The sequence below is a fragment of the Rhineura floridana genome, chromosome 18, assembly GCF_030035675.1.
Source record: "Rhineura floridana isolate rRhiFlo1 chromosome 18, rRhiFlo1.hap2, whole genome shotgun sequence".
Taxonomy (NCBI): Eukaryota; Metazoa; Chordata; class Lepidosauria; order Squamata; family Rhineuridae; genus Rhineura; species Rhineura floridana.
In genome coordinates, this window is record NC_084497.1 from 25,545,630 (window position 1) to 25,572,286 (window position 26,657).

General features: G+C 46.8%; 1 protein-coding gene across 5 annotated transcripts in view; it reads left to right on the forward strand.

The window, feature by feature from the left end:
• The first annotated feature begins 2,447 nt into the window (after window positions 1-2,447).
• The window catches only part of SKI (SKI proto-oncogene), a 172,117-nt gene continuing 147,907 nt past the window's right edge, over window positions 2,448-26,657 (forward strand). For 2 of the 5 annotated variants that reach the window (XM_061600532.1, XM_061600531.1), the window contains exon 1: window positions 2,454-4,576. In XM_061600532.1, the coding sequence (XP_061456516.1) occupies window positions 3,635-4,576 (942 nt within the window). In that variant the 5' untranslated portion in view covers window positions 2,454-3,634. Of the gene's footprint in view, window positions 4,577-26,657 lie in introns of all 5 variants that reach the window. The other 3 variants (XM_061600534.1, XM_061600533.1, XM_061600530.1) reach the window with 3 other exon arrangements.

Consider the following 26,657-nt stretch of genomic DNA (forward strand, 5'->3'; position numbering starts at 1 on the left):
AGGCATGTCCAATAGTCAAGGATGATGGGAGTTGCAGTTCAGCAACCTCTGGCGGGCCAAAGGTTTCCCCACCACCACCACCGGCCGTATACCATAACATGATGTTATATTATAGTTGTTGCTTTTTTATATATATTACACATGTTTTGCATGTTGTTTTATCCTTTTATTGTGGGTGGGTGAACTTGGCGTGTTAGATCATTAGTAACATTTTCAAACATTATGCATATACATCTGTATGTTGATATTATAATCCAGCTGTTTATAGCTATCTGCCGATCGTCTAATGCAGACAGCTTACTCCAGAAAACTTGAATGGATTTAATGGGAATAATTTGAAAAATACGTCAAAGCGCTTGGGCTGCGATCCTCTGGCCAATTAGGCAAATCATCTCCTAGTGGCGCTGTTGGGATTTGCATTTTCCCCCTATTTGTGTTTACTCAGAAACATGTTCCACTAAATTCAATATATGTAGGGTTGCAGGCTACAGCCCTATACAAATTTACTTGGGAGTAAGCCTCTCTGGAATCACAGCATTTTACAGTGGGAATCACTTCTGAGTAATCATGCAAAGATTTGCTCTACACTTGAATTGCAGTCTGTGAGGCTGTGTGTAGTTATTTATGAATATAGCCTGCTTTTCAAAGCAAAAAGCCACACGAAGTATTCAGGAAGCAATATAAAACTGGTGGAAATACAATGTGAAGGCTCCCTCATTTAAAATGTTTTTTTAAATTGTATTTGTTGCACTGTTGCATGGATATTTTATTGTTTTAGAGCACACCTAAAAACCATGGACAGGTTTGTGTTTTTTTAAAGCCATGGAGAGGTAAATCTACTGCGGGTGTGAGTTCTACAGTAACAGCCACCACTGAGCAGGCTTTATCTCTTGTCCCTGACAATAATGTCTTAATGAACGGTGAAACAGGCATCAGGGTCATGAATTGATCTCAAGGCTTGCATAGCTTGCTGTCAACTCAGGCTGTGCACATACCATACATGACTTCCCCCAAAGAATCCTGGGAACTGTAGTTTGTTAAGGGTGCTGTGTACTGAAGCTCTGTGAGGGGTAAAGTGCAATTCCCAGGTTTCTTTGCAGAAAGTCTTGTTGTTTAAATGTATGGTGTACATGCAGTCTCAGTGGGTGCACACCACTTTAGGCCCATAGACACTTTTGTAATTTTTAGTACATGCTATGGACACCACCCACTCTGGTCACTTCTCTCCCCGCCTTCCGTGGATCACCCCCCCATCCCAAGAGAGACAGTAAAAGAGAGAGTGCATGCATGCACAGTTTGCTTTTCCAAAAGGTCTGGGTAAAAGCCAGCTCCAGCAGAATTAATCTGAGCCTCGAAAAGAGCATAGAGTTGAAAGAGGAAGTGGGGAAAAGTGTTTTTCTTCCAACTTCCTCCTTCAGCTCTATGCACTTTTCAAAAGATAGCAACCCTCCCGTCTCGGGGGGCAGGTAATGTTTGGGTTCAGAAGCTTCCTGAGCACTGGGGAAGAACTCAAGGGTGTCACTGCGCCCGTGGGCATCGCTTTGGTGACCTCTGGATATGGTCCCACAGACATGTGATTATGCATATATACATTTAAATACAGTGTACATGTACTTGTTGCTTTTTTGCCCTGGGGAGTTTGTGGGCATAGGAGCCATGCACACGGTGCTATGCAGATTCGACTTCTTTTATATTTATTTTCTTCCATTTATCCTTCGTATATGGAACTCAAGGGCATTAACTGAATCAGATGCAGACCTACTTAACCAGAAGTGTAGTCGTAAAGGGTCTTGGGGTGGGGTGTCTTAGTCCCCTTATTTTGGGGAGAGCCAGGTCCCAGCAGGGTCCCTGTGTCTCCAGCATCCTATGAGCCAATCAGTGCGAAAGGGGAGTGTGTTAGCCACTGAGAAGAGTCTTCTAAAGCAGTATTCAAGCCTGCCCAGATAATTCTAAGAAGGTTGCACAGTCTTAGAAGGAGGCATGGCTGTGGCTATTATGGAAGGACCCTGCGCTTCAGGATGTGCCACTCTACTGCGCTTTAACTTCAGCAAAGGGGTGGCGGTGGTGATGATCTCTCAGGTGCCGATCAGACCCATATCTTGGGGGCCTCCTCCTGCGAGCGAAAGGCTCTTTATTTTCCTTGTGCAAAACTTTATCCGCCGGCTCTAAGAAGATATAAACAAAAAATTTTAAAACCCCAAAACAGAATCAGAGCGATAAGCAGCAAGACGCACCTCGCCCGCAGAGCAGCCTTACCGCTCGCCTTGCCCCCCCCCCCCGCCTCGAGGAGGTCTATGAACCCGACGCCGCCTCCCCCTCCTCGCTCCATCCACTCTGTGCGGACGCGCGCACGCGCGCCTGGCTCGCCTTTTGCAGAGCGGCTGGAAGGAGGGAGGCGGCGCCTGTTCCTGGAAGAGCCGAGCCTGGGGAGTTGGTCACATTCTTGGCTGCCATTCAAGAGCCGAGGCAGACACCAACAAACAGAGGGGGGGAGGAGGAGGAGGAGGAGGAGCGCACAGCCCGCCAGCCCGCATTAGCTCAGCTTTTCAACAGCCTCAGTCTGGGCTGGAGCGTGTGGTCGGGAGGATGTGAGCAGTCGCGGCTCCCACGTCGAAAAGGAGAAGGGGCGGCAAGCAAAAGCCAGACAGCCTAGAAGCAGCAACTCTCCGAAAGAAAGGAAACCCCTCTCTCTCCCCCCCCCCGGCAGTTTCGAGGGACCACGAGCGGCGGCGAGGACGGGAGGGGGCGAGCAAGGACGGCGGGGACGCCGCGCGCCAGTTTGGAAGGGATTTATTTTCGGAGAGAGCGCCATACGCTACAAGCCCCTTCCTCTCCCGGTTTCCAGAGAGCAACCTTATATATATTCTCCCTTAAAAAAAAAAAAAGAATTGTTTCTGGTAGACATGAACAGCACGGAGGTGACTTCCCCGACGCCAGACGCTGCTGCTGGGAGACCTTGCAAGACCCGCTGGTGCTATTGACTCGCCTCGGCCTCCCTGGCCGCGCCGCTGATACAGATTTCTTCTCCGTTTCTTGGAGGGAGGGAGGCTGGCTGTCTGCGGCTTGAGGGTGTGTGTGTGTGAGAGAGAGAACTGAAGACTGCTGGCTTGAAAGGAAGCGGGAGGGCAGTCTCCTCTTTGGGAAGGCAGTGCGCTTTTTGGGGGGGGGGTCTTTTTGTAACTTTTCTCTCAACCTCCCTCCCACCCCCGAAGACCGACCTGTCTGTCCGTCCCTCCTTCCCCCCCTTGGATCGGTCTTTGGGCCCCGCGTGTGGAAAGCAAACAAAGCAAGCGGCCCCCAAACTTGTTCCGAGGGGCGTCTGGACCCAAAGCAAGGCGACCCGCCAGGAGGGCGCAGTTGTCGGCGCGATGAGCTTATCGGGCGGCTTCCCTCCGCTGCGCCGTCTTTAGTGGGGGAGAGCAACCCAGCGGAGGCATCCTTCGCCTTTGGGGGGGGGCGAGAGAAAGAAGGCTGGGAAGGATTTAACCGAGGCTCGGGTTTTGCTGCGTCTGCAAATAATAATAATAATAATAATTGTGCGTTATCGCGGGGGAGGGGGGATCCAGAAAGGAGGATTATTTTTAAAAAAACACCCAAGACGTGGGGGGGCCTCAACAGCAAAGCACCCTTTAAAATGGAGACTGTCAGCAGAAGCAGCTTCCAGCCTCATCCCGGCCTGCAGAAGACCTTGGAACAGTTTCATCTGAGCTCGATGAACTCGCTGGGTGGTCCGGCCGCCTTCTCGGCGCGCTGGGCGCAGGAGCTGTACAAGAACGGCAAGGAGCCTTCCTCCTCCTCGGCGGAGCCCGTGCTCCACTTACCGCCCATCCAGCCGCCGGCGGTGATGCCGGGCCCCTTCTTCATGCCCTCGGACCGCTCCACCGAGCGCTGCGAGACGGTGCTGGAAGGCGAGACCATCTCGTGCTTCGTGGTGGGCGGCGAGAAGCGCCTCTGCCTACCGCAGATCCTCAACTCCGTCCTGCGCGACTTCTCCCTGCAGCAGATCAACGCCGTCTGCGACGAGCTGCACATCTACTGCTCGCGCTGCACGGCCGACCAGCTGGAGATCCTGAAGGTCATGGGGATCCTGCCCTTCTCGGCGCCCTCCTGCGGCCTCATCACCAAGACGGACGCCGAGCGGCTTTGCAACGCCTTGCTCTACGGCGGCGCCTACCCGCCGGGGCGCTGCAAGAAGGGGCTCGTCGGGGGCCACCACCACCACGCCGCCGCCATCGAGCTGGAGCTGACCGAGCGGAGCTTTAAGGTGTACCACGAGTGCTTCGGGAAGTGCAAGGGGCTCCTGGTGCCCGAGCTCTACAGTAACCCTGGGGCGGCGTGCATCCAGTGCCTCGACTGCCGGCTCATGTACCCGCCGCACAAGTTCGTCATCCACTCGCACAAGTCCCTGGAGAACCGGACTTGCCACTGGGGCTTCGACTCGGCCAACTGGCGAGCCTACATCCTCCTCAGCCAGGATTACGCCGGCAAGGACGAGAAAGCCAGGCTGGGCCAGTGCTTGGACGACATGAAGGAGAAGTTCGACTACAGCAACCGATACAAGAGGAAAGCACCCAGGGTAAGCGCGCTTCGGTGCTTGGGTGCGGGGTCCCTGGTAGGTTGGGCTCGGCGGAGGGTGCGGGTTTTCTTTGAGCAAGTGTGCGAACTTTGGTGGGGGTGAGGAGGAGGGTTGCAGCCTTTGCGGAGCGGGCAGCCAGATAACTTGGGTGCATGTGTGCATCCAGCGAGACTTCTTTCTGAGTGAACATCCGCATGGGGCTGAGCTGCATATCTTAACAGGCCCACGGGCAGCCGCTTCTTTTTAAGAAATGGTTATTGCCCAAACCATGTGGTAGCATCCCGGAAGGAAAATCTGTTGAGGGTTAGCCTCAGCACTTCCACACACATACCCCCCCCTTATGTGGAATCCTATACAATCTCCTTTTGGGTTCCCACGTTGTGGGTCAAGCTATAACGGTTTTGAAAAGGACTAGGACTTCTGTAGCCAGAAGGCACTGCATGGGCATTTGCGACTGGGTTGTTTCCCAGGTCAGTGTGCAGCTAGCTGGACAGAAGGCTTTTTCTGAAGTGTTGATAGGTTTTTAAGGTGGTCTCTCTCTTTTTTTGGGGGGGGGGACAAGAGACTCAAGGAAGCTAACTTTCTCTTTAGAAATATATCCTTTGACCTTTCCTATATTGGGGTATATCTACTGATGCAGACTACTAAGGCTCTCTCCTGGAATTAGCACCAGCAAAGTTGGATCAATTTTAAAAACCCTGTTTTTAAAAATCTGCCTTTTTTGGTGGTGGTAGTGCCAGCCTGGCACTTGTAGACACTTTTCTTGTTGCAAGCTGTGTCCTGTCCTTTTCTGAAGACATGTAAGGTAGTCTGCCCGGCTGCAAAGCATCTTTTTTTTTTTTTTTTAAAAGTGTGATGTGTTTGCGTTTGTTGATTGGATCTTACGACCTCCAATAAGTCTTGGTGGTGATACAGAGTGTACGCTGTTTAGGGTAAGAGAAAGAAAAGGAAGAAATGAATTAATCGTTCCCTCCGTTTTTCCAACCTACTGAAGGTGGAGAACACAACTCCATGTCAATAAGTGCTTGGCAGCATGCAGAAATTGCAGGCTTCTCTCCTGAGGATGTATCTTGAAATTACAAAAAATAGAGGGGGAGGGGTACCAAGTCTCAAAAGCTTCTAAAGCTACATGCATTGGCAGGGTAAACAGGCAGACAAACGGTGGGATAGATTCTGGATGGACAAGTGGGGTGCCGCCCACCAACCTCAGTCTGCCCCCCCCCCCGCCAGTCCCCACCTGCCTGCTTTCTGACTTCGAACCATTCCAGGGGGTGGCATTGCCTGCCATCTTCCTCTCCTCCTCCAGTCAGTTTTATCAGGGAAGAGGGACAGACCTCAAATGAGCTGCCTCCCCTTGCCATTGGCTCTGACCCTGCCTACTGTTTGGGTTCCCTGCCTTCCTCCCTGCCAGTCGCCACCACCGATCCCAGGCTGTCCACATTCAGTGTACTTGCAAATGTGGCTTGGTACACGGGCAGAGACTTCAGAAGTGCATTTTTGGTGCGCGGCTCTAGCTCTCCCCCCTTTTTCTTCTGGTACATGTAGGGGTGAGATATATACATACAAAGGGAATGAATGTGTTCTGTGTAGCAGCAAACTTGTAAACTGTGACAGGCAATTGTGGAGTTTGCCCAGCCAGACAGCTAGAAAGTATGTTGCGACAAGATGCTCTTCATTTAATAATCAGCCGTCTTCCGTTTCCAGAGTTGGGGGCTGGGGGAGGGGGAAGGCCGTGTGCGGGCATCAGGCCTGGTCAGCGGGGCATCTTGACAAATTTGCCCAGGGCCAGATGTCTGGCTAGCGGTTGGGGGAGTAATTGGCTGTGAGGATCTGCCTTTTCCTCTCCTTCGAAAGAATGCAAGGTGGAGCAAAGCGGGGGGGGGGGGAGGATCTAGTTAACTCCTTAACTGCACAATATTCTTTGGTAGACCTTGAGTGAATGGAAATCACAGGGCCTCAAAGGAGCATCACTTAATGCTTTTTAGGGAATGTTCGGTTAAGACTTCTTTCCCTCATCTCACCCCTTTAAACTGCTGGCCACACACCTTTTTTGGACAACATGTGCATGTACCCACATAGATCTGGGCACAGAATGTGCAACTTCCCGCTCTGGGCTCCTGCTGGGAGGAAGGGCGGGATATAAATCAAATATTAAATGAACAAATATACATTTGCTTTTGGGGAGCCAGCTTGAATGCACACTACAAATAATCTTCATAAACTATAACACACACCCAACACAGGTATGGGAAATATTTTCACTCCTCTCTACTTTTAAATCAAAGGTTCAGTGTGAAAGCTATTGAAGGGACACGGGGGGGGGGGGCATTGTGGTCTAAAGACCCACATTATCTCTCCTATGTGTTGCTAATGGACTGTCTGTCTTCAGCTAATCATGCGCTAAAGGTAGCATTTTTGTGCATGTGAATGGCAAAATGAGGTGCATGAAAATGGGGAATGCAGTTTTTTTAAAAAATAAAAATAAAAATTGGGCATCTTTTTGAAGGCTTGTGGGGCAGCCAAAATCTGTTTCCATTCTGGGCAACACAAAGAAAGCATCTTTCTATATCAGAACCCTCTAGTGATTGTGCAGAATACTATTTATAGTGTCATATTAGTCATATATAATGCAATGGACTTCCGTTTGTATGATCTTCAGTTATCATTTTGATTGCATTTCTGAATGACTTTTGGATTTGTGAAAGAGAAGAGCAAAATGGATTTATGAACGAATCCAGAAACTAGCATAGAAATTCTCAGGAACTGATTTTGGCATGGATGAGAGGGTGGGGGGTCACCTTCAGAGTGTGTGTGTGTGTGTATAAAATGTGTGTATCTGGACTGCCATTATTTAAAATAAAAACCATAGGCATCTATCAATTTGTCCAGGGTTGGCGTGGTGCTTCAGACCAAATTAAAACCTTGGGTGAGTTTAAGCTGGCCGTCTAAAAGCAACTGCGTGGATATTTGAAAACAGCTGGGTTAAGTGAGGTGGGGGAAGAGGTGAACAGGGAAGGAGGGAGTGCCAGTTTCATGAAGCTGAGACGAGGAATCCCTGTCCTTGGTGTCTGCTTTTTGGCTGATGTAGCTAGTGGGTGCCCATTCTGTGGAATCGCCTCTCACGGATTACATCAGAAGAGCCTGGCTGCTGGATCAAGTCAAAGGCCCATCCAGTCCGACATCCTGTTGTCCCAGTGGCGAAGTACAGGACGTTTGTGTGAAACACTATTTTCCCCATCGGATTGAAATGGGTGTTCTTTGTATATATCTTTGTCTGTGTCCCAGGAATGGGGTGGAGTTGAGTCCCTTCCTGCGCTGAGTTCAGTTTCAAGGCTTTGACTAGAAGAGCGTGTCTTTTTACTCTTGAGAAGACCTTGTCGGCAGGCAGGTCGCCTGTCTGTGATCCCAAACCAAAAGCTGGTTCTCTCGCATTCTTCCCCCCCCCATCAGACATAGCCAGCGGGACATTGCTTACTAAGGTGGTTTTGTGCCGCAGCAGGTAACCATGCTGGGAGCAGGACAACAGCACAAAACGAGCTCCAGGGGTGGGAGACGGTGGCCAGAGGCAAATAACATTGAAATAAATTTGAGGTCTCCTAGGGAGGAACTGATCTTGTCTTTGGCCGTTTGCATTTGACTCTCTTCAACTTCATCTCATCCTTAAAGCTAGATGCATGTGTGTGTCGCTTGCAGCTGTCTGCACATCATGTGCGCCTCTGTGTGTGTGTATGTTTTGCCTTGTGTGCAGCGCATAATAATGATTATGATCCTACTTGGAGTGCGTCCCCAGCTGTTAGATGGGGACAATGTGGATTGTTTGAGGACAAAGAGATGGGGTGTGTGTGAAGGTTTCCCCCCCCTCCATGAATTTGTGAGAGTTAGCTGGTAGTGAGGGGCTGTCTTGCGATAAGCTTTGGAGAACAGCTGTTCTTCCCTGAAGTGGACTGTGAGATAAGAACACAGGAAGCAGCCTTAGACTGAGTCAGACCGTTGGTCTGTCCGGCTTGGTATTCTTTGGCAGTGGCTTCCCAGGGTTTCAGACGGTTTTCCCAGCCAGCCCTGCATTGCGCATGCAACGCCGGCCCTTGACCACTGAGGTATCGCCCTCCCCTAATGCTCTTTGGTGAGTTGATGGGAGGAGCTTTGCTGTGGTGGGCCTGTGAGTTTTTTCCATTCCTCCTGGAGCCTGCCCTTGTCATGCAAAAAGTTGGTGTTGGGCAGTAATTTAAATCCCAATGAGGCTGCCCTTCCATATGGAGAGCCAGTATACAGCTGGATGCCAGACCTTGGGAGCCAATAGCACAAGATGGCTCTTTGCCTTTGTAAGCTTCCCAGAGGCTTTGCCTGGCTCAAATATAAAATAAAGCTAAATGAGATAGACTTTTGCCACAAGACGATTCTTGTGCTCACATCAGGGTATAACTCTGCGTTCGATAGCACTTGGATCTCTTCTCTCTGAAAAGATAGGAACCGGAGAATCTGAACAGCATATTTTTGTGGGGTGGGGGAGGCAGAAGTTAAAGAACAAAGTCCAGAAGGCGATGGGGCTTTAGGGGATGTGAAGAACTCCTAATAGGAATGACTAAGCCCTTGGCATGCAAACAAACGACATGCTAGGAGAAACTGAACTCAAGGTGGGAAGTACCAAGTGGAGCTGATCTCCCCCACACACACTTTCCCCTCCAAGGGTTGCTGCATGAGTGGAAGTGATCCAAGAGATCCAGAGAATTTAAGACCAGGAGGACAAATCACTTTCATTTTATTACGGATCAAGTGGTAGAGTGCTGAAAAGCTCATAACGCGTTAGTTGCATAGAGTGTTAGTCCTACTCACAGCAAACCTATTGAAATTAATGGGTATGACTTACTTTGGTCTATTAATTTTAGTGAGTCTATTCTGAGTCTATTCTGAGTAGGGCTTAGTTGGATGTAAGCCAGAGCTTGTCTTTTAAGCTGATGGTTTTTTTGGGAGAGATGCATGCAAGGATTTGACTGGTTGCCGCTTCCTGTTCAACTGTACATGTGAAAATGATTTTGCTCTTGAATTCGAGGACGGATCAGCTCCTATTAACTGAGGACTGTCAGCGGAGCGGCCACAGCTGGTTGCTTTTGTGCGGCAAAGACCTTTGCCCTCCATTGCTCTTGTGCGCGCCCCCCCGCTGCGCTCATGTTGTTTCCATCGGAGTTTGTCTAATGCGTGCCTGCTCTTCTGAGGGCTGTGCCACGGTGGTGATGGTGCAAGCTGCCTTGAAGGCGCCTTATGGCTTCTCCTTGGTCGGTTGGCCCTGTAGCGTTGGGATCCTGCCGCAGGATATGGGCCGTGACACTGGGAATACCGCCTGCAGTTGGTTCGACGCTCGCCTTGAAGGGCGGCTCCATGGCAGGACACAGGCTTTGCATGTAGAGGGTCCCTGGTTCAATCCCCACCAGCATCTCCAGGTAGAGCTGGGAGAGACTCCCTGCTTGAAATCCTGGAGAGCTGCTGCCAGTCAGTGCTGACTGTACTGGGCCTATGCGGACCAGCGGTTTGACTCAGGATGTGGCAGCGTCCTAGGTTCACATTTTGCGCAGCTTGCGTGTTTAGTGAAGGTTGTTCTTTTTATACTCTGTTTTTCCTGCATGGATGTGTGCGCGTTGTGGAAGAGTACAGTGTCACGTGTGAAGGCTGTGCATCTGATTATCTTCCTGTGGGTGCCCTCGTTGGGCACCTGCTGCCAATTGTGGCTTTCCAGTGTATATTCTGCACAAATGTATACATTGTTCCCTTAACACCTTTTGTGAAGCCAAGCTGTGTCTGAAGTGACCTTCAGATTCATGGGAACAAAGAGGAAATGTCAGACAGACAGGCAGGCAGACACCCCCCCCTCCTAAGCAGCAATATTCCCTCGGGCCTGGTGTCCCCTGAGGTGGAAGGGAACCTTCTGGATAGTCGTATGCAAACAAGCACAGTCAAAGTTCCTCTTTCTGTTTCATAATAATAATAATAATCGCTCCCAAGCTGGTGAAAGGTATAGTAGCAAGAGCGGAAGCCGATTCATGCTGAGATAATGCAGCCTTTGGTGTGATCTTGCAAGGCAGGCGAGACTTTTTGCATTTTGTGGTGGTTGCAATCCAGCCACCTGGGAATTTATGGCCGCGGCAAACAGAGCTGCCTGTGCCCTCCAGGGGGATGCCTGGACACTTAACACCTGCTGCAACCTTGGGACTGCTGCATGTCTTACAGAAGAGATGGGCACAGCATGTCCCTGCAGGGCTCTCTCTCTCTGTGTAGATATTTGACTTGTGCGAACCAGCGCTGCTGGTTCCTGGGGAGGAGTTCTCACCCACTTGGCTGCTCCCCAAGCCTTTTAGGTCAGCATGGGACAACCGAGCGAACGTTTGACTTAGTGTGTTGTCTGAACCCAGGATTGTGGTTAAGGTCTTTCTTCCTCGACCATGACCTGCAACCGTAGGACACACTTTGGCTGCAGACCATGACCTGCAACCGCAGGACGCACTTTGGCTACAGATGGCAGTCAAGGAAGAGACACCTTAACCACAATCGTGGGTTCAGGATGGCACGCTAAGTGAACCACTGGCTTCACTGCCATCCTGCGCCGACCCAAAAACACCTGGGGAGAGGAGCAAAGGAGTTGCGATCTCCTTGGGAGCCACTGCGTTTGCCCTAAGCCATGGTGCGGTATGAATTTGGCCACAGATCGGGGGTGCTGCCCCAAGTGCACGCTAAACTACAGTGAGCGCGTTAAGTGAAGCTGCAAAAGTATTATATGTGGGTCAGGGGAGATCCAAAGCAGGAGTGGTTGGGCAATGAGCACTATAAACCAGCCTATTGGACTAGACGCTTTTAAAAAATTCCTTTTCAGTTCTATAGCAAAGCCTTGGGGCACCCGAACAGTTAAGCATGTGGTGTTCTTGGTTCCAATCTGGCACGGTTCTGGAACCTCCCCCCCCAACCAATTAATATGGTTAATTTATTTTAGCAGAGTAATCTTCAGAACATAAATCAGTTGGGCTGTCAATTAGCAAAAGCAATCTCTAAATACATATGCTTGCCTATAGTATTTGTTTAAACGTATGGGGACCTTGTTACGCTAAGTGGGACCGATGCAAACTTAATTGCCGATTCTTCAAATATTTCTTCTCTCTCCCCCCCCCTTTTAATGTTTGGGGGAGGGGAAGGTATTTTTATAGGCCGTTTTTCAAAACTGGAGGCGTGTGCATTGGCTTCTTCGCACAGGTAAGCATTGAGTACCATTCCGCTACCTCTGGCAATGGCTCACACTGTGGTCTTCATTTTGCAGGCAGACTGGAAAATAATTGGATCATCACTGATACAGTGTTGATTTTTCAGGTGTGCGCGTATGTGGGGATGTTTTTACATTAACAGGAATGGGGGGGAACTATGAGAGGCAACTTCTGATTACTTTTCCTTTTCCCCTCTGGTTGCAAGCTTCATGACAAATATTTGACAGGACCAGGAAAGATAAAAGATCCCAATTTATGCATAATAGGAGCATGCACTCTAAGCATAGTTGTGTAAACTGCTTTGGCCATTAAGGAGGGTGTATGTCTTAGACATCAATAATGTTTTATCTATTTATTGTTTGATTTATATCCCGCCCTTCCTCCCAGCAGGAGTCCAGGGCAGCAAACCAACGCACTAAAAACACTTCAAAACATCATAAAAACAGACATTAAAATACATTAAAACAAAACAACTTTAAAAACATTTTATTAAAAAAGCTTTGAAGAGATCTTTAAAAAAAAGGTTGAAACACTTTATTTAAAAAAAGGTTTAAAAGCATATTAAAAAGCAGTGCCAACACAGAAGCAGACTGGGATAAGGTCTCCACTTAAAAGGCTTCTTGAAAGAGGAAGGTGTTAGGTGCCCAAAAGAGAACAGAGACGGCGCCTGTCTAGTATTTAAGGGGTGGGATTTCCAAAGGGGAGGTGCCACAATGCTAAAGGTCTGCTTCCTGTGTTGTGCAGAACGGACCTCCTGATAAGATGGTATCTGCAGGAGGCCCTCACCTGCAGAGCGCAGTGATCGACTGGGCATATATGGGGTAAGACGGTCTTTCAGGTATATTGGTCCCAAGCTGTGTAGGGCTTTGTACCCCAAAACCAGAACCTTGAACTTGGCTCGGTAGCAAATGGGCAAGTTAAATAAATTAACTATCTAAACTGTTAGTGGGAGGACTAGAGAGTATGTGTTTTTTCTTGCAAAAGATCCCCGGTTCAGTGCCTGACATCTCCAGCCTAATTTGCAACTTCATTGAGAACTTTTGTCTTGCCTTCCCATGTAAAACACTTTGCATATAGAAAACTAGAATGAAACGGATTGTGGGCTAGTACCTACCGCCCTGGACTCCTGCTGGGAGGAAGGGCGGGATATAAATCAAATAACACATAAATAGCACCTCTCTGACATTGGGTGCTTTTTTTAATGAGCATCGTTTTGGTTTTTTTGGGGGGGGGAACATTCAGTGATGGGAGCTCCCCCCCACCTCAGCCTGAAATGGTACCTCCCAGATGCGAGTTGACTCCCTCCGTGAAACCCTGGCCTGGATCGTCCCTCACAGAGAGTTGTGTTGACTTAAGTTGGGTTTGGCTGAAGCCAACAGTGGGAGTCGGGACAGAGGAAGCTGCCATATAATGCGCCACGCCATTGGGCCACCCAGCTCAGTGTTGTCTGCACTGACTGGCAGGGGCTGTCCAGGGTTTTGGGCAGGGGGCATTCCCAGCCCTACCCGGAGATGCCATTGGGGATTGAACCTGGGACCTTCTACATGTAGAGTAGGTGTTTGCCTCTGAGCGGAGCTCCTTCCTCAAGATCATAGGCTTGACCATATTTGCCACAAGAGACTTCCATTTGAAAGTGACAGAAATCTCCCCATGTCAGGCACTCGCTTTAGTTATTTAAAGTCATGTTGCACCTAATCACCGTTATCAGGCCAAGTTCAAGGTGTTACCTGAGGAGTCGCATTGCGACCTATGTGCCTACTCAGCCGCTTTGATCTGCAGAACTTGCACCCATTCACAAGGGCCGTATAATATCCATTCCACGTTTGCAAAGAGTTGATCTTTAAGTGTGGCAGCGCCTATTCTCTGGAACTCCCTGCCTGTTGATGTTAAGCAGGTGCCCTTGCTATATTCTGTTGGACCCCTGCTGAAACCTGGTTTTATTTCAGCAAGGCTACCTAGACTTATAATTTAGTTATACCTGTATTTGTTTTACCATTTTTCCCCACTGATTTCTATCTTTGTTGTAGTGATATTTCGTGTATATTTTTAAAACAGTTTTGTGTATTTTAACTGGGTTTTATTCGTAATTTTATTGTGTGCACTGCTTAAGAGCTTTGTGATTCAGCAGTCTATAAATCTTTCTATATAAAATTAAATAACCGGTTAGATTAATCCAGTTAATACAACTACTTCTAAAAGACTGCAGACGGCAAAAAAAAGGATAATAGTTGAAGAGGAATTCTGCCTTCTTTCTCCTACAGAAGGGAATACCTCTTCTAAGAAAGGGAATGCATCTGAGGTGATTCTTGCTAGGAGACGTGTGTATCATGTACAAAGTAAGAGAATGATCCTTGCACCCAATAATGTATCGCTCTGGAAGTGGAAGGCCACCTTCTGTCAGTGCAATCTCCTTCTAAGATTGGAGTGAAAATGATGGATGCAATGCAACCCAAGGTTTTTAACCTTTTGCAGATTCAATCAATAGTTTAATCAGCTGAAACGCATGTTCAATTAATTAATTAACTCATGTTCAGTGTCTGCTCAATTAAAATTTGATTGGGTTGCAGCCGAGTGTTTAATTAATTAATTAATTAATTAATTAAATGTATTCTGTTCATGCTAGAATACAAGGGTTGTATCCAATTAAGTTTTACTCAGAGTCGACCCATTGAAATTTACAGGGACTTAACACACTTCAACTTGGTCATGCCCATTAATTTCAGTAGGTCTACTCTGGATAAAACTTAGTCAAGTATATGTATGTATGTACTGCCTTCAAGTCGATTCCGACTTATGGTGACTCTATGAATAGGGTTTTCATGAGGCTGAGAGGCAGTGACTGGGCCAAGGTCACCCAATGAGCTTCATGGCTGTGTGGGGATTCGAACTGGGGGCCCCCAGGTCCTAGTCCAACACCTTAACCACTATGCCACACTGGTGTAGTATAGTCAAGTATAAATCCCTAAAAAAACCAAACTGCCGCAGGACCCGCTGAATTCCCCACCTCCACGACCACCTTCTCAACAAAAGAAATGCTCTAAGTGGTAGATCATTTTCCAAACGGCTTTAAGAAAACCCTCAGCGGTAATGTGCATTATTGTGGCAAAACGGCCAAAGCAGGATGGGTTCTACTTTGTCAGAAGCATGTGGCTTCAGAGGGAAATCAATGCAAGCATCAGTAATCGGCAAACAATAGCGGCAGTTGAGCATCTTCAGGGTGGCATGGCCTGGGTGAGTCAGATCAGGTCTGGGTGGTAGAAGGAGTTATCTCTGTGCCTTTTTGACACACACCCCTCCTTCAGCCTCTGCCCGAGTCGGTGATATCATGTCAAAAAGAATAAGGTCATGGACTCGGATTGCTGTTTGGTTTCCCAACCCCTTTTCGCCAGCCAGTTTGTGTAATGTCTGTCTGCAGCAGTTGAGTAAGGGCATTGAAACAGCAGACAGGATATCAAGTGTTAGAAGTCTAGGTTAAGTACCACAGAGGCTCCAGGATGCTGATGGGATCAGGAGAGCGACCTTTCGAGCTTCAAGTGCAGGTTAGCTGCTCGGAAAGCTTGATGGGACCCCAGGTTGTCTCTCAAGTCAGGCGTACCCCATGACATTCTTTTTTCCTGTGTGGTTTATTAATGCCGTGCTCTGCCCTGGGAGGTGTCAGACCAACCTCCTGATTTCGATCTCTGGACTCTTTGCTTCCTCTCTTCACTGAAATGGTTACACAAACTGTAGCCTCATCCTCTCTTTCTAAAGGGCTTGCGTAAATTTAAGGTGGATTCCCCCCCCCCACATTGTTAAATTATGCAAGCGTTAAGCCAAAATATATATTGAAGCGGCTCTGTTGCGCGTTGTAGCGTCTGTGTCTGTGTTCTGCCGTTGCAAGCTGTGGATTATTTTTTAATCTTTCAGGGAACAGGGAGGGGTTTTTCAATTTTATCATCACGTTATTTGAACATTCAGCCTTGTTGAATAGCCCCCTCTCCCAAAATAGGTTTTTGAGGAACAATAGGTTGTATCCAACTAACGTCTACTCTGAGCAGGAGTAGCGTTGGCTGCCAGCCAATGACTCCTTTCCTGTGTTGGGATTTTGGTGGCTGAATGCCGAAAGCCAAGCAGAGCAGGCAATTTCAGAAAAGTATCTTCTAGAGCGTAGGAGACAGTTTTGCAAAAGAAGGAAATTTGAGTGTTTGCTTTTGTGGATTATTGACAATCTGATTCAGTAAATTGAGTTGAATTGTTTTAGGAACAGAGGGACCTGCCATGGACCCGGTCTGATAATTATTTGTCCATCTGATTTCATATTCTGCGCACTGACGGGCAGTGGCTCCTCTGGGTCATGGGCAAAGAGACGCCTTTCACATTCCCTGCCTCCTGATTTAACTGGAGGTGCTAGAGACTGAAGGTGGGGGCCATCGACCACTGAGCTTCTACATAAAGATTCCTGACTCTAAAACAAGGCTCACCGACTTCAGGAAGATCCTGTTAGTTGACTTTGACCAACGTCTGCCTAAGAGCGTTCCTCTAAAAATTAGAAACAAGAATTGGAAACCAGCCCCTTTTCAATATTGGATTATGTGGGCTTTTAATAATGTTGTTGGCCAGGATCCAAAGAGCTGTGCCCAAAGTTTTGGGCTTTTCAACAGCATCCCCTCCACCCCCGTGCCATACGGCAACCTGGTTTTGAAATTCAGGGGAGTTTCACAAGCAGTTTGTGATTTGGCACAAGGAACTCTTGTTCAGAGGAGGCAAAAAACTCCTCCAGGTCCATGTAAGGTCTTGGGCTGTGACGATGTGAAGGCCAAGAAACCACACAGGAAAAATTGATTTTTTTTAGATTCACATTTTTTCCAAAGCTGTTTTTTGGGTCCCCCCCCCCCGAAAAAATGGATGTTTTTGGACATGAAAGAGTATAGATGCTTGTTTCAATTCAGGCGAACCTTCAGTTGTTAGAAGTCCATGATAAATATGAAGAAGCAGAAATGGACAGTGATAGTTTAGAAAATGAGACTGGTTAAATTTCATGTAGTGTTCAGTGAACCTTCGTTTTTCTCTCTGGAGGACTAGAGGAGACAAAAAAGCTTCCAGAATTCATAATATTTTTTTATTTACTATAAAGCTGATCATTTCTCCTGTTGTTTCTGCTTTTAGCTTGCTCCTCAAACTGGCAAAACAAAAGAGATGCTTGGTTCTTTATACTTCAGCAGCTTATAGTTGCATTTGTAACAAAGTTGGTGTTTAAAAACAAAAGTAAATTTGTAATTATTGTCTGTACTGTTAATATACCAAACATGATCATTCAATGGCAAACCAAGTGATTCACAATGCATGTTACATTCCAAAAGTAACAAACTGACTTTTGATCTGTAAAAGGTGCTTTAAAAAAAAATTGCATATATTTAAATCCCCCCCCATTTTTTTTTCTGGAAAAAAACTGGAGTGGTGGTGGTGAGTTTTGCTTCATGGGCTCAACATTTCCGGAAATTTTACATCTCTCTTTATGTTCGAGATGGCAGTGGGCGAGACCTTTTTGAACCTGAAAAGTTCTCAGGGATGTCTACACGATGCTGATTGTTATGACTAGCATAGTGTATGGGGAAGGATCTTCGCTCAATGATAGGGCATCTGCCTTGCATGTTGAAGGTCCCAGGTTCAATTCCCGACATCTCTAGGTAGGGCTGGGAAAGTGTCCCTGCCTGAAATCTTGGAGAGTCACTGTCAACCCGTGTAGACAATACTGAGTTAGAGGAGCCAGGGCTGTATGTTCCCTCCTTTTAAAACCATTTGTGGGGGATCCCCTCTTTACTTTCCTTGTGCAAGGATAACCCATCCATCTTGACCAGTTGTCTGTTTCCAGTGGTGGGAGGCCTGCAGCCTTTGGGACGCTCATAAGCCAGGAATAAAGGAGAGGGCCAGCCTCCTATATTGTTTGCCCCCAAAGTGTAGGAATTGTAAGAACGCTCCTTCTGTAAGATACGGGGGTCAGCTGGCAGCTTCCTGTGAGATTTAAACTCACCAGAGCATGCTTAAAGAGGAGTTTGTACTGAAGCCAGAGAGAGGGAACCTGTGGCCCTGCAGACGTTGTAGGACTTCCAGCTGGCAACATGCACAATGGTCAGGGAAGGTGGAAGCTATACTCCGGCAGTGAGCGGAGGGCGACAGAATCCCTATACCTGATGCAGACTGTTTTTTGTTTCAAACATCAAACATACGCTCATATATAAATCGCTGCGATATATATCAATCAGTGATGCGGATTATTCTTCAGAAGCGCTTTTAAAAGTCGTTGGCTAGTTCGGCATACCCAAAAGATTTTTTGTAACTGTTCCTGCATGGATTGAAAATCTTCAGAAACTCCTTGGGAAAGAGAAGGGGGCACAGATGTATCTGAGATGCCTCTCTTGGCGCTTACCTGTGCCTCTCTTTGAAATCTGGGTTACTCACAGCTTTGCATATTTAAAGAAGGAAAATAAACCTGATAGCCTTTTCTTCGTCTTGTTTGTTACCGGGAGGTGAAACCCAAAATTTATAGGCCTAAGAAGTAGGTGCCTACAGTAGTGAGACATTTGACATCGGAAGTGTCCTAGCTGATTTTAATAAGTCTACAACAGAGTCAGTGGCTAAGTTCCTCTTCTCTGCCCAAAGGAGTCGCAAGAGGATTCTTCTCTTTTAACTGCTATTTCTTTTATATTTCTGTATCTTAACTATTCTGACATTTTATTGACTATTTTATTTGAATGGGTCTGTGACCGTATATTAATGAACAAACAAGCATCGGAAGTGTGCTGTTTATATTGAAAATTCCACCCCTCTCTGTCTTAGTGTGGATTTGCCTTTATAGGAAGTCTGGATTTTCGTTTCCTTTTCTGTAAATCATTTTCTGTTTACAAGCCTATACTCTTCACGTGTCTTAAGTCTCAGTCACCACATCCTAAGCAGGCCCTTTTTTTTTTTATTGAGAGAATCTGTACCAGTGTGGTTGAACCACAGAGTATGAGGTTTGAGTTTTCCTGCCTCTATTCAGGTGGTCTCTGAGAAGGATCTCCTTAGCCTAGAACAACTCATTTGGGTTGTCAGGAGAGTCAACCCACTTCCTATCTTGGGTGGGTGGGGGTGATATCATAGCAACTTTGTGCCTGCTTGGAGATCATGTTACCCTTTTGGCTGTCATACAAGTGCATGCATAGTATCAAAAATGGACATTGCCAATGGCACAGGAGCGTTGGCAAAAAAGAAAGGGGTCCTGGTAATGTCTACCTCCTTCAGCATAAACATGCCTTTAGATTATTTACTTATTTATTTATTACATTTATCAGTTGCCTTATGCAATCAGCTTCCGGGAACCCAGACCTAAAAATCACATCAAAATACAAACAAATCATCCCAATAAACAAGCCAAGCAGCAAATACAAGCAATTTCTAATCATATAAAAACTGAAAGATGCACATGCATCAGATTGAAAATGGAAATTGGCATCAGATTGAAAAGGGAAATGGACTGCCTTCAAGTTGATCCCAACTTATGGCGACACTATGGTAAGCAGTATTCAGAGGGGGTTTCCCATTGCCTCCCTCTGAGGCTAGTCCTCCCCAGCTGGCTAGGGCCTGCTCAGCTTGCCACAGCTGCATCAGCCAGCCCCTTCCTTGTCCGCAACTGCTGGCTGGGGGGCAACTGGGCTCCTTGGGACTATGCCACTTGCCCACGGCTGCACAGGTGGCAGGGCACATAACCCCTGAGCCACTCCCTGTGGGGGTGATCTTTAGCTGGCCTTGACACCCAGGAGACACGAGCGGGGATTTGAACTCACACACTCTGGACTCCCAGCCAGGCTCTCCTCCCCACTGTGCTGTAGAGACTAAAATCAAATGAGGTTGAGAAAGATGTTAAAATATTAAGAAGATATTAAAAGGCCTGGGAGATAGAATTATCTTTGCCTGACACCGAAAAGATGGCAAGGTAGGTGCCACGGGGGCCTCTCTAGGGAGAGTGTGCCACAAAAGGGAGGCCACCACCAAGAAGTCATTTTGTGCAGCTCCTTTATCATGTGCAGACGGGGACTCTGGAGAGGGCATTCTCTGTTGTGGAACCTATTTTCCAGGGAAGCTTAGCTAGTGTCAGCTTTCTTATTCTGTTGGCACCAAGTGAAGACCTTTTTATACACCCAGGTTTTTAGTTCCCAGTTTGTTTAATTTTTAACTGTCTGCTTGTATATTATTTACTTATTTGATTGCCCGATTGATTGATTTATATCCCGCCGTTCCTCCCAGTAGGACCCCAGGGTGGCAAACAAAAGCGCTAAAAACACTTTGAAACATCATAAAAACAGACTTTAAAATATATTAAAACAAAACACATCTTTAAAACTTTTTTTTAGAAAAGCTTTAAAATATTTTTTAAAGGTTTGGAACATATTAAAAAGCAATTCTGATGCAGACTGGGGTAAGGTCTCAACTTAAAAGCTTGTTGAAAGAGGAATGTCTTCAGTAGGCTTCAATATATGTGTTGCTGAGCAGTCAGTAGAAGACATTTGCTGGAACGAACTGTTGCTCACCTCTGTGTGTGTGTTTGTTGTTGTTGTGTGCCTTCATGTTGATTGCGACTTATGGCAACCCTGTGAATCAGTGACCTCCAAGAGCCTCTGTCATGAACCACCCTGTTCAGTTCTTGTAAGTTCAGGTCTGTGGCTTCCTTTACGGAGTCAATCCATCTCTTGTTTGGCCTTCCTCTTTTTCTACTTCCTTCTGTTTTCCCCAGCATTATTGTCTTTTCTAGTGAATCCTGTCTTCTCATGATGTGTCCAGCGCATGATAACCTCAGTTTCATCATCTTAGCTTCAGTGATAGTTCTGGTTTAATTTGTTCTAACACCCAATTATTTGTCTTTTTCACAGCCCATGAGAACTTTCCTCCAACACCACATTTCAAATGAGTTGATTTTTCTCTCATTCACTTTTTTCACTGTTCAACTTTCACATCCACATGTAGAAATTGGGAATACCATGGTCTGTGTGTGGGGGTGTGCAAACAGATATAAATCTATTTTCACTTAAATGAAGCTTGCCTAAGAAGACTTGGTCACTGACACGAAGGGTCCCTTATCCTCCACTTCCTTGATCCACACTCTTTTTCTGAATCACGCCATGTTTTCTCTTCTCCTGTTAGGCTATTAAGACTTTGCTCTGTCTTATATATCCTAGATATGCTTCAGTTGTAGATTTTCAAGTCCCAGCATGAGGATTTCCACATGTTTTGCATATCACATTTAATCCATCTCTGGCGTTTTTTTCTTCCAGTATATACTACCTAGGATTTTTTTTTAACCCTTCCATTTGAGAGAAGGAAAAATTCATTAAATTGGTAGGACACAGTTAATTGTTTTTCCCCCTACAGATTGGCCAGATTATTAAATTAATTAAATTAACTATTTGTTTGCTGCTTCCTAACCCAAAGTTCTCTGAGGGGCTTACAGGAAACAATTTCAATCCAAATAAAAGACATGAAACCATAGAATCAGAAGCAATAAAAATGAAATCAACAAAAACTGCCTAATTTAAGACTGGCAGGACAAATCATTTTACTTTTGTTAAAGAGGTAGAGTGCTGAAAATCTGATGCACCTTAAATACACAGGGGTTGCATAGAGTGTTAGTCCTACTCACAGCAAACCTATTGAAATTAATGGGTATGACTTACTTTGGTCCATTAATTTTAGTGAGTCTATTCTGAGTAGGGCTTAGCTGGGTGTAACCCAGAGCTGCTCTTTTTTTTTTGCTAAATACCTTTAAAATTTGCCCATCTTTGTGTGCATTTGGAGAGTTTGCTGGAATATAACACTTTGCAAAGAAGGTTAATCGATGCACTTCTTCCATGCTTCACAGCTTGATTGTGTGCTCCTTTTTAAAATGTTCCTTTCCTCTTCTTTGTTGGCTTTGGTGAAAAGAGTGGCAGGAAATTAAAGGACTTGAGAACAACACCTTCCGTATTAATGTTTGTAGTATTTCATTTTTTGAGTAGTGTAAGGTGTTGTGTAGGATCTAAATGGAGCGTGTGGTATCGTGTTGGATTTGTGTATGGAAGTTACACAGATGAAAGGAAACAGTTTTGTCTGGTAAGCCACTATTGTTGCGTTTTGTCGTTGTTGAGCATCTTGTCATGGCGGGAGACGTTACATTTAACAACGCTCCTGCAAATAAGGCAACACCAGGAAATATTTTTGGGATCTCTTAAAATGTTTACATGGGAAACCTCCTTTGTGTTCTCCTTCTCCCTCCCCAGCAATCTTTTCCTGGTGATGCCTAAGTAGGCTTAGAATCTAAGCCTTAGACAAGAATCCAGTGATAACCTAAAAGATGCATTAGTAAACAGACATGTCAGTTCTGCCTCTGCAGGTCATCTGAATAATATAAGATAAAAAAATAAAAATAAAGTAAAAAGGCTTTTCACACAAGGAGAGGTGTTGTTTCCACATGAAGCATCTAGGGATTTGGGGCCTCTCACCCAGCTGCACTATGTATATGAGGACGCCAGATTCATACATTTGGCTGTGTGTAATATATCCTGGCTGTTCAGGGATAGCTTACGCTTGTCAGTCAAAGACCTTGAAAAGATCCCCTTCTATTTGTGTGGCTGTATTCGTCCCTCAGATTTGCATGAAAACAGCTCTTTTGTTACTCAGAAGAGACCCGTGGTTCGTTCCCCTCTGCTCATTCCTCACTCCTCTGAAATCATAATCCTCTGTGACATCACCGTTAGTTGCCACAGAGACCATTGTGATGTCACGAAGGAGGCAGGAGGAGGAAGATGGAGTGGTCAATAGGCTCCACTTCCCAGCCTTTGAGAGAGGTATATATGTTTGTGTGTTAAATCCCCCCACCCCCCAAAAAATGGGAGAGATTGAGAAACCCCTCCAAGGAGAGGCTTTTCAGCGAGGCGCCATTGGGTGAAAATTCCCTGCGTCGGATTTCTGCAAAGATCTCGCCACAATATGCAACCGGTTGCCAAATTTGCTCGGTTAATTATAACGGAGGACCCTCGGGGAAGCCTATTTACGTTTGGGCACCAGTCGCCATTTGGAAAGGTTGCTGCTAAATAGTTTGTGGTCAATCGCAAACCAGAATTTGCTTTCTTGGGGAAATGCCTGCCCGCCCCTTCCCCCCTCCCCCTTGCGCTTCTCAACTTTTTATAGACGGTTGGCACCGAGCAACTCCTCGCCTGGACTGTGAGGTTGCAATTGCCAATTCAGCTGTCTCTCTCCCCCCTCCCCTCTTTTTCTCCTGTTCAGTTGGACGCAGGCTTAAACTTTGCCTCCCCCCCCCCCCCCCGCCAGGCTCTGCACAGCCTCAATGCATCCTGGGACTTCCCTTTTGCTGAATGAGCCGCTTGTGCAAGGAGGGGGAGGAAGTGAGGTCCCAGTTGGATGGACAGGAGGAGATAGGGGGAAGAGGAGGAGGTGGCCCGGGAGACCAAACCCAACAGGCATGCGGTAGCAAAAAGGACATCCTGCTTTATACACAGATTGCAGTGAAAGAATTTTTTTAAAAAAACCATTAAATCTGCAGAGTTCCCCAAACCATTACTCTAACAGGGCAGCCGCTGGAAAACCAGAGCACTTTGAAGCAGGGGCAGAAGGCAGCATGTTAATGCCTGCTGGGAGATGAAAGGGCATCGCTCATTAAACAAACACCTCGCTCGTTCCTCCGGGAGGGGTGGAAGGCACAGACCCTAACCCCAGTCTTGAGAGTGTTGGTTTTAGGATGGCGTAATGCCGTCAACTTCAAACGATTCTGCTCTTGCTTTACATTGGAGCGATGTCTGAATCAAGCCTTTAGATGCAATCTCGGGCCTTTTATGTGGCCCTAGCTGAGAAGATTAGGAGCCATTTGTGCAACACTGGAGTTAGCAGTGAGATTCCTCCTCCCCTTTTGCAGAAGGATGGCAGCGGTGCAACTGTTTCCCACCAATGGCTGGTAGAGCCTGTGACTTCCTCCATTGCATGTGTTTGTCTGCGGGTTCTAAATCAATTGAGCCCTGCAGACTGAGGAAAGTGTGCAGAACAGGAAGGCTAGAGTTTCACAAAACAGTGGGGATGTCTAGTCTATTTCTCCGGTTGTGTCGTCGCAGCACACCTGCCTTTGACACGTTAAAAGCCGAAGAGAGCCACCTGCCACTTGCATTTCAAATGCAGTTTGCCTTAAGGAACCACTAATAATATTCTAGAGAGCCAGTGTGGCCTAGTGGTTATAGCGGCCTTTCCCAGCCAGCATTGCCAATGGCTGAGGCTGATGGGAGTTGTGGTCCAACAACATCTGGAGGCACACTGGTTGGGAAAGCCTGGGTTAAGGTGTTGGGCTATGACCTGGGAGGCCAGGGTTCGAATCCCCACACAGCCATGAAGCTCCCTGGGTGACCTTGGGCCAGTCACTGCCTTTCAGCCTCAGAGGGAGGCAATGGTAAACCCCCTCTGAATACCGCTTACCATGAAAACCCTATTCATGGGGTCGCCATAAGTCAGGATATCCTGGAAGGCAGTCCATTTCCATTTCAGTAATATTCTGCAGACAGAGTGGATACGATGTTGGACTTGGGGAAGAACTGAGCCAGTTGCGCTTTCTTGGCCTGGCCCGCCTTACAGGATTGTTGTGAGGAAACAACAGGATAAGCCTATGTACACTGCCTGGAGGAAGGTCGAGAATGTCATTATTATTTATTTATTGTCAATTTTAACAAAAAGAGAGAAAAATCCTTTTTTAAAAAAAGACAAGAACTCCCCCCCCCATACCAATGCACACTGTCAGCTCACATTGAAAATAAAATAGCATCTGTAAAAATGGCAACGGGCTGCCGTCAAGTCAACTCCAACTTATAGCAACCCTGTGAATAGGGTTTTCATGGTAAATGGTATTCAGAGGGGGTTTACCATTGCCTCCCTCTGAGGCTGAGAGGCAGTGACTGGCCCAAGGTCACCCAGTGAGCTTCGTGGCTGTGCGGGGATTCGAACTCTGGTCTCCCAGGTCGTAGTCCAACACCTTAACCACTACACCACACTGGCTCCCAATAGCATCATCAGTACTTCCATCTAAAATTAAATGTATACATTGACGTAAGTCCTCCGAATAGGTATCCAGATGAAATCGATGATTATAAAAAACGTTCCAATAATTGCAAGGGGTTTGGGGTCCACGGACCACTGCGTAATAGGTGGTGGGTGTTTATCCTTCCAGGCTCCAAGAAGAATGCCACTATTGAGGTTTTAGCCTTCTGCCCTTGTTTGGCTGTCTCTACACCTGGGACGTAGATCTGGGCATGCATGGGGAGGGAAATATTATCTGGCAAGAGGAGAATTGAATAAGTTTATGGTGAAGGAGTAGGCGAGTGAGAAGGGCATGCCCAGGTGGGCGTACCAGCTGATTAGCAAGCCTTTGTGATGTGTTGCTGCATATTTTGTTGCAAAATTATTTTGAAACTTTATTCCCAGAACATAACAGAAAAGATATTATTGATGCTATTGAAGAACAGTTGACTAATATACAAGAGCCAACTCCCATTCCCTTGGGAAGCTCCTCCTGTTTAATTTTACCTGTAGCCTTGCTTTATCTAGGGAGGAGCGAGAGTGTGTTACGTGCGTTGCCCAAATCATTTATGCGTTCACTTGAATGATATGCAAATGCAGTCAATTAAGCAAGGGTTTTTTAATTAGCAGTTTAAGTTCATGTGCAAAGTGTCTTGCCTTAATTGCTTGACAGTTTTGTTGTAAATTTGTGAAGTCTCCCCACCCCACCCTCAACTATCAAAACTGTGATTTTTTCCCCCCAGTAACATTGTTAATTCCCGTGAGTCCCACTCTGTGCGTTTGACCCGCTTGCTTCTGTTTCTCCATTCATGAAGCTCTTTTTACAAACTGTGCAGAAGAGGTAAATTATGCCTGTTAATTGCCTCTAATTAAAATATTGCTTTCATTTTCTTTTTTAGAATGAAGGGAGACCTTTGGTGTAGCTGTCCTCCCTCTCGGCTTAATTTCCTGTTGTTGATTTGTCATACTATAGAATTGCATACTTTTCACGCGTTTTGGCTAGGTGTCTGCAATGCGCTGATGCTCAGTACACCTTCCTGTACTGTAGCCCGACTGGGTCACTGGTCTTCCACACCATTTGATAGACATTTGCAGTAGGGCAGATGGAAGAAGCTGAATGTTGGAAGATTCAGGACAGAGAAAAGAAAGTTCTTCATGAGTTGCATAGTTAAACCATGGAGTTGGCTCCCACGAGAAGCAGTGATGGCCACCACCTTGGATGGCTTTGACAGAGGATTAGACAAATTCATGGAGGAGAAGGCTATCAAAGGCTACTAGCCATGATGGCTGTGCTCTGCCTCCATGGCTTGGAGGCACGATGTTTCTGAATACCATTTGCTAGAAACCACAGGCGGGGGAGACTCGCTGTTGCACTCAGGTCCTGGTTGCGGGCTTCCTATAATGGCCACTGTGAGAACAGAATGCTGGACTAGATAAGCCCCTGGCATGATCTAGCTGCAGAACTCTTCAGACGTTCAGTGTTCCTGCACTCCAGCTGCCGTCACGCCTAACAGTTCTCCTTTCCGGCTGGGATTGATGAGAGTTCATCAACATCTGGAGGGTTCCGGGTTGGCTCCCCTTGCGAAATAGGAAACGTTGCGACGCGTTGCTTGGTCACTTGGGTGCAACAAAGTTGCCCGTCTGTCTTTTGTGGCTGTGATTCATGAGGCTCCCAGCGCTGTCTCCCTCCCTCTCATGGGAGTGATGAACTTCAGCCGCCGTTCGAGGCCCTCAGTTGCCTAGATTACAGGACGCCTTAATCAGATCGTTTGAAG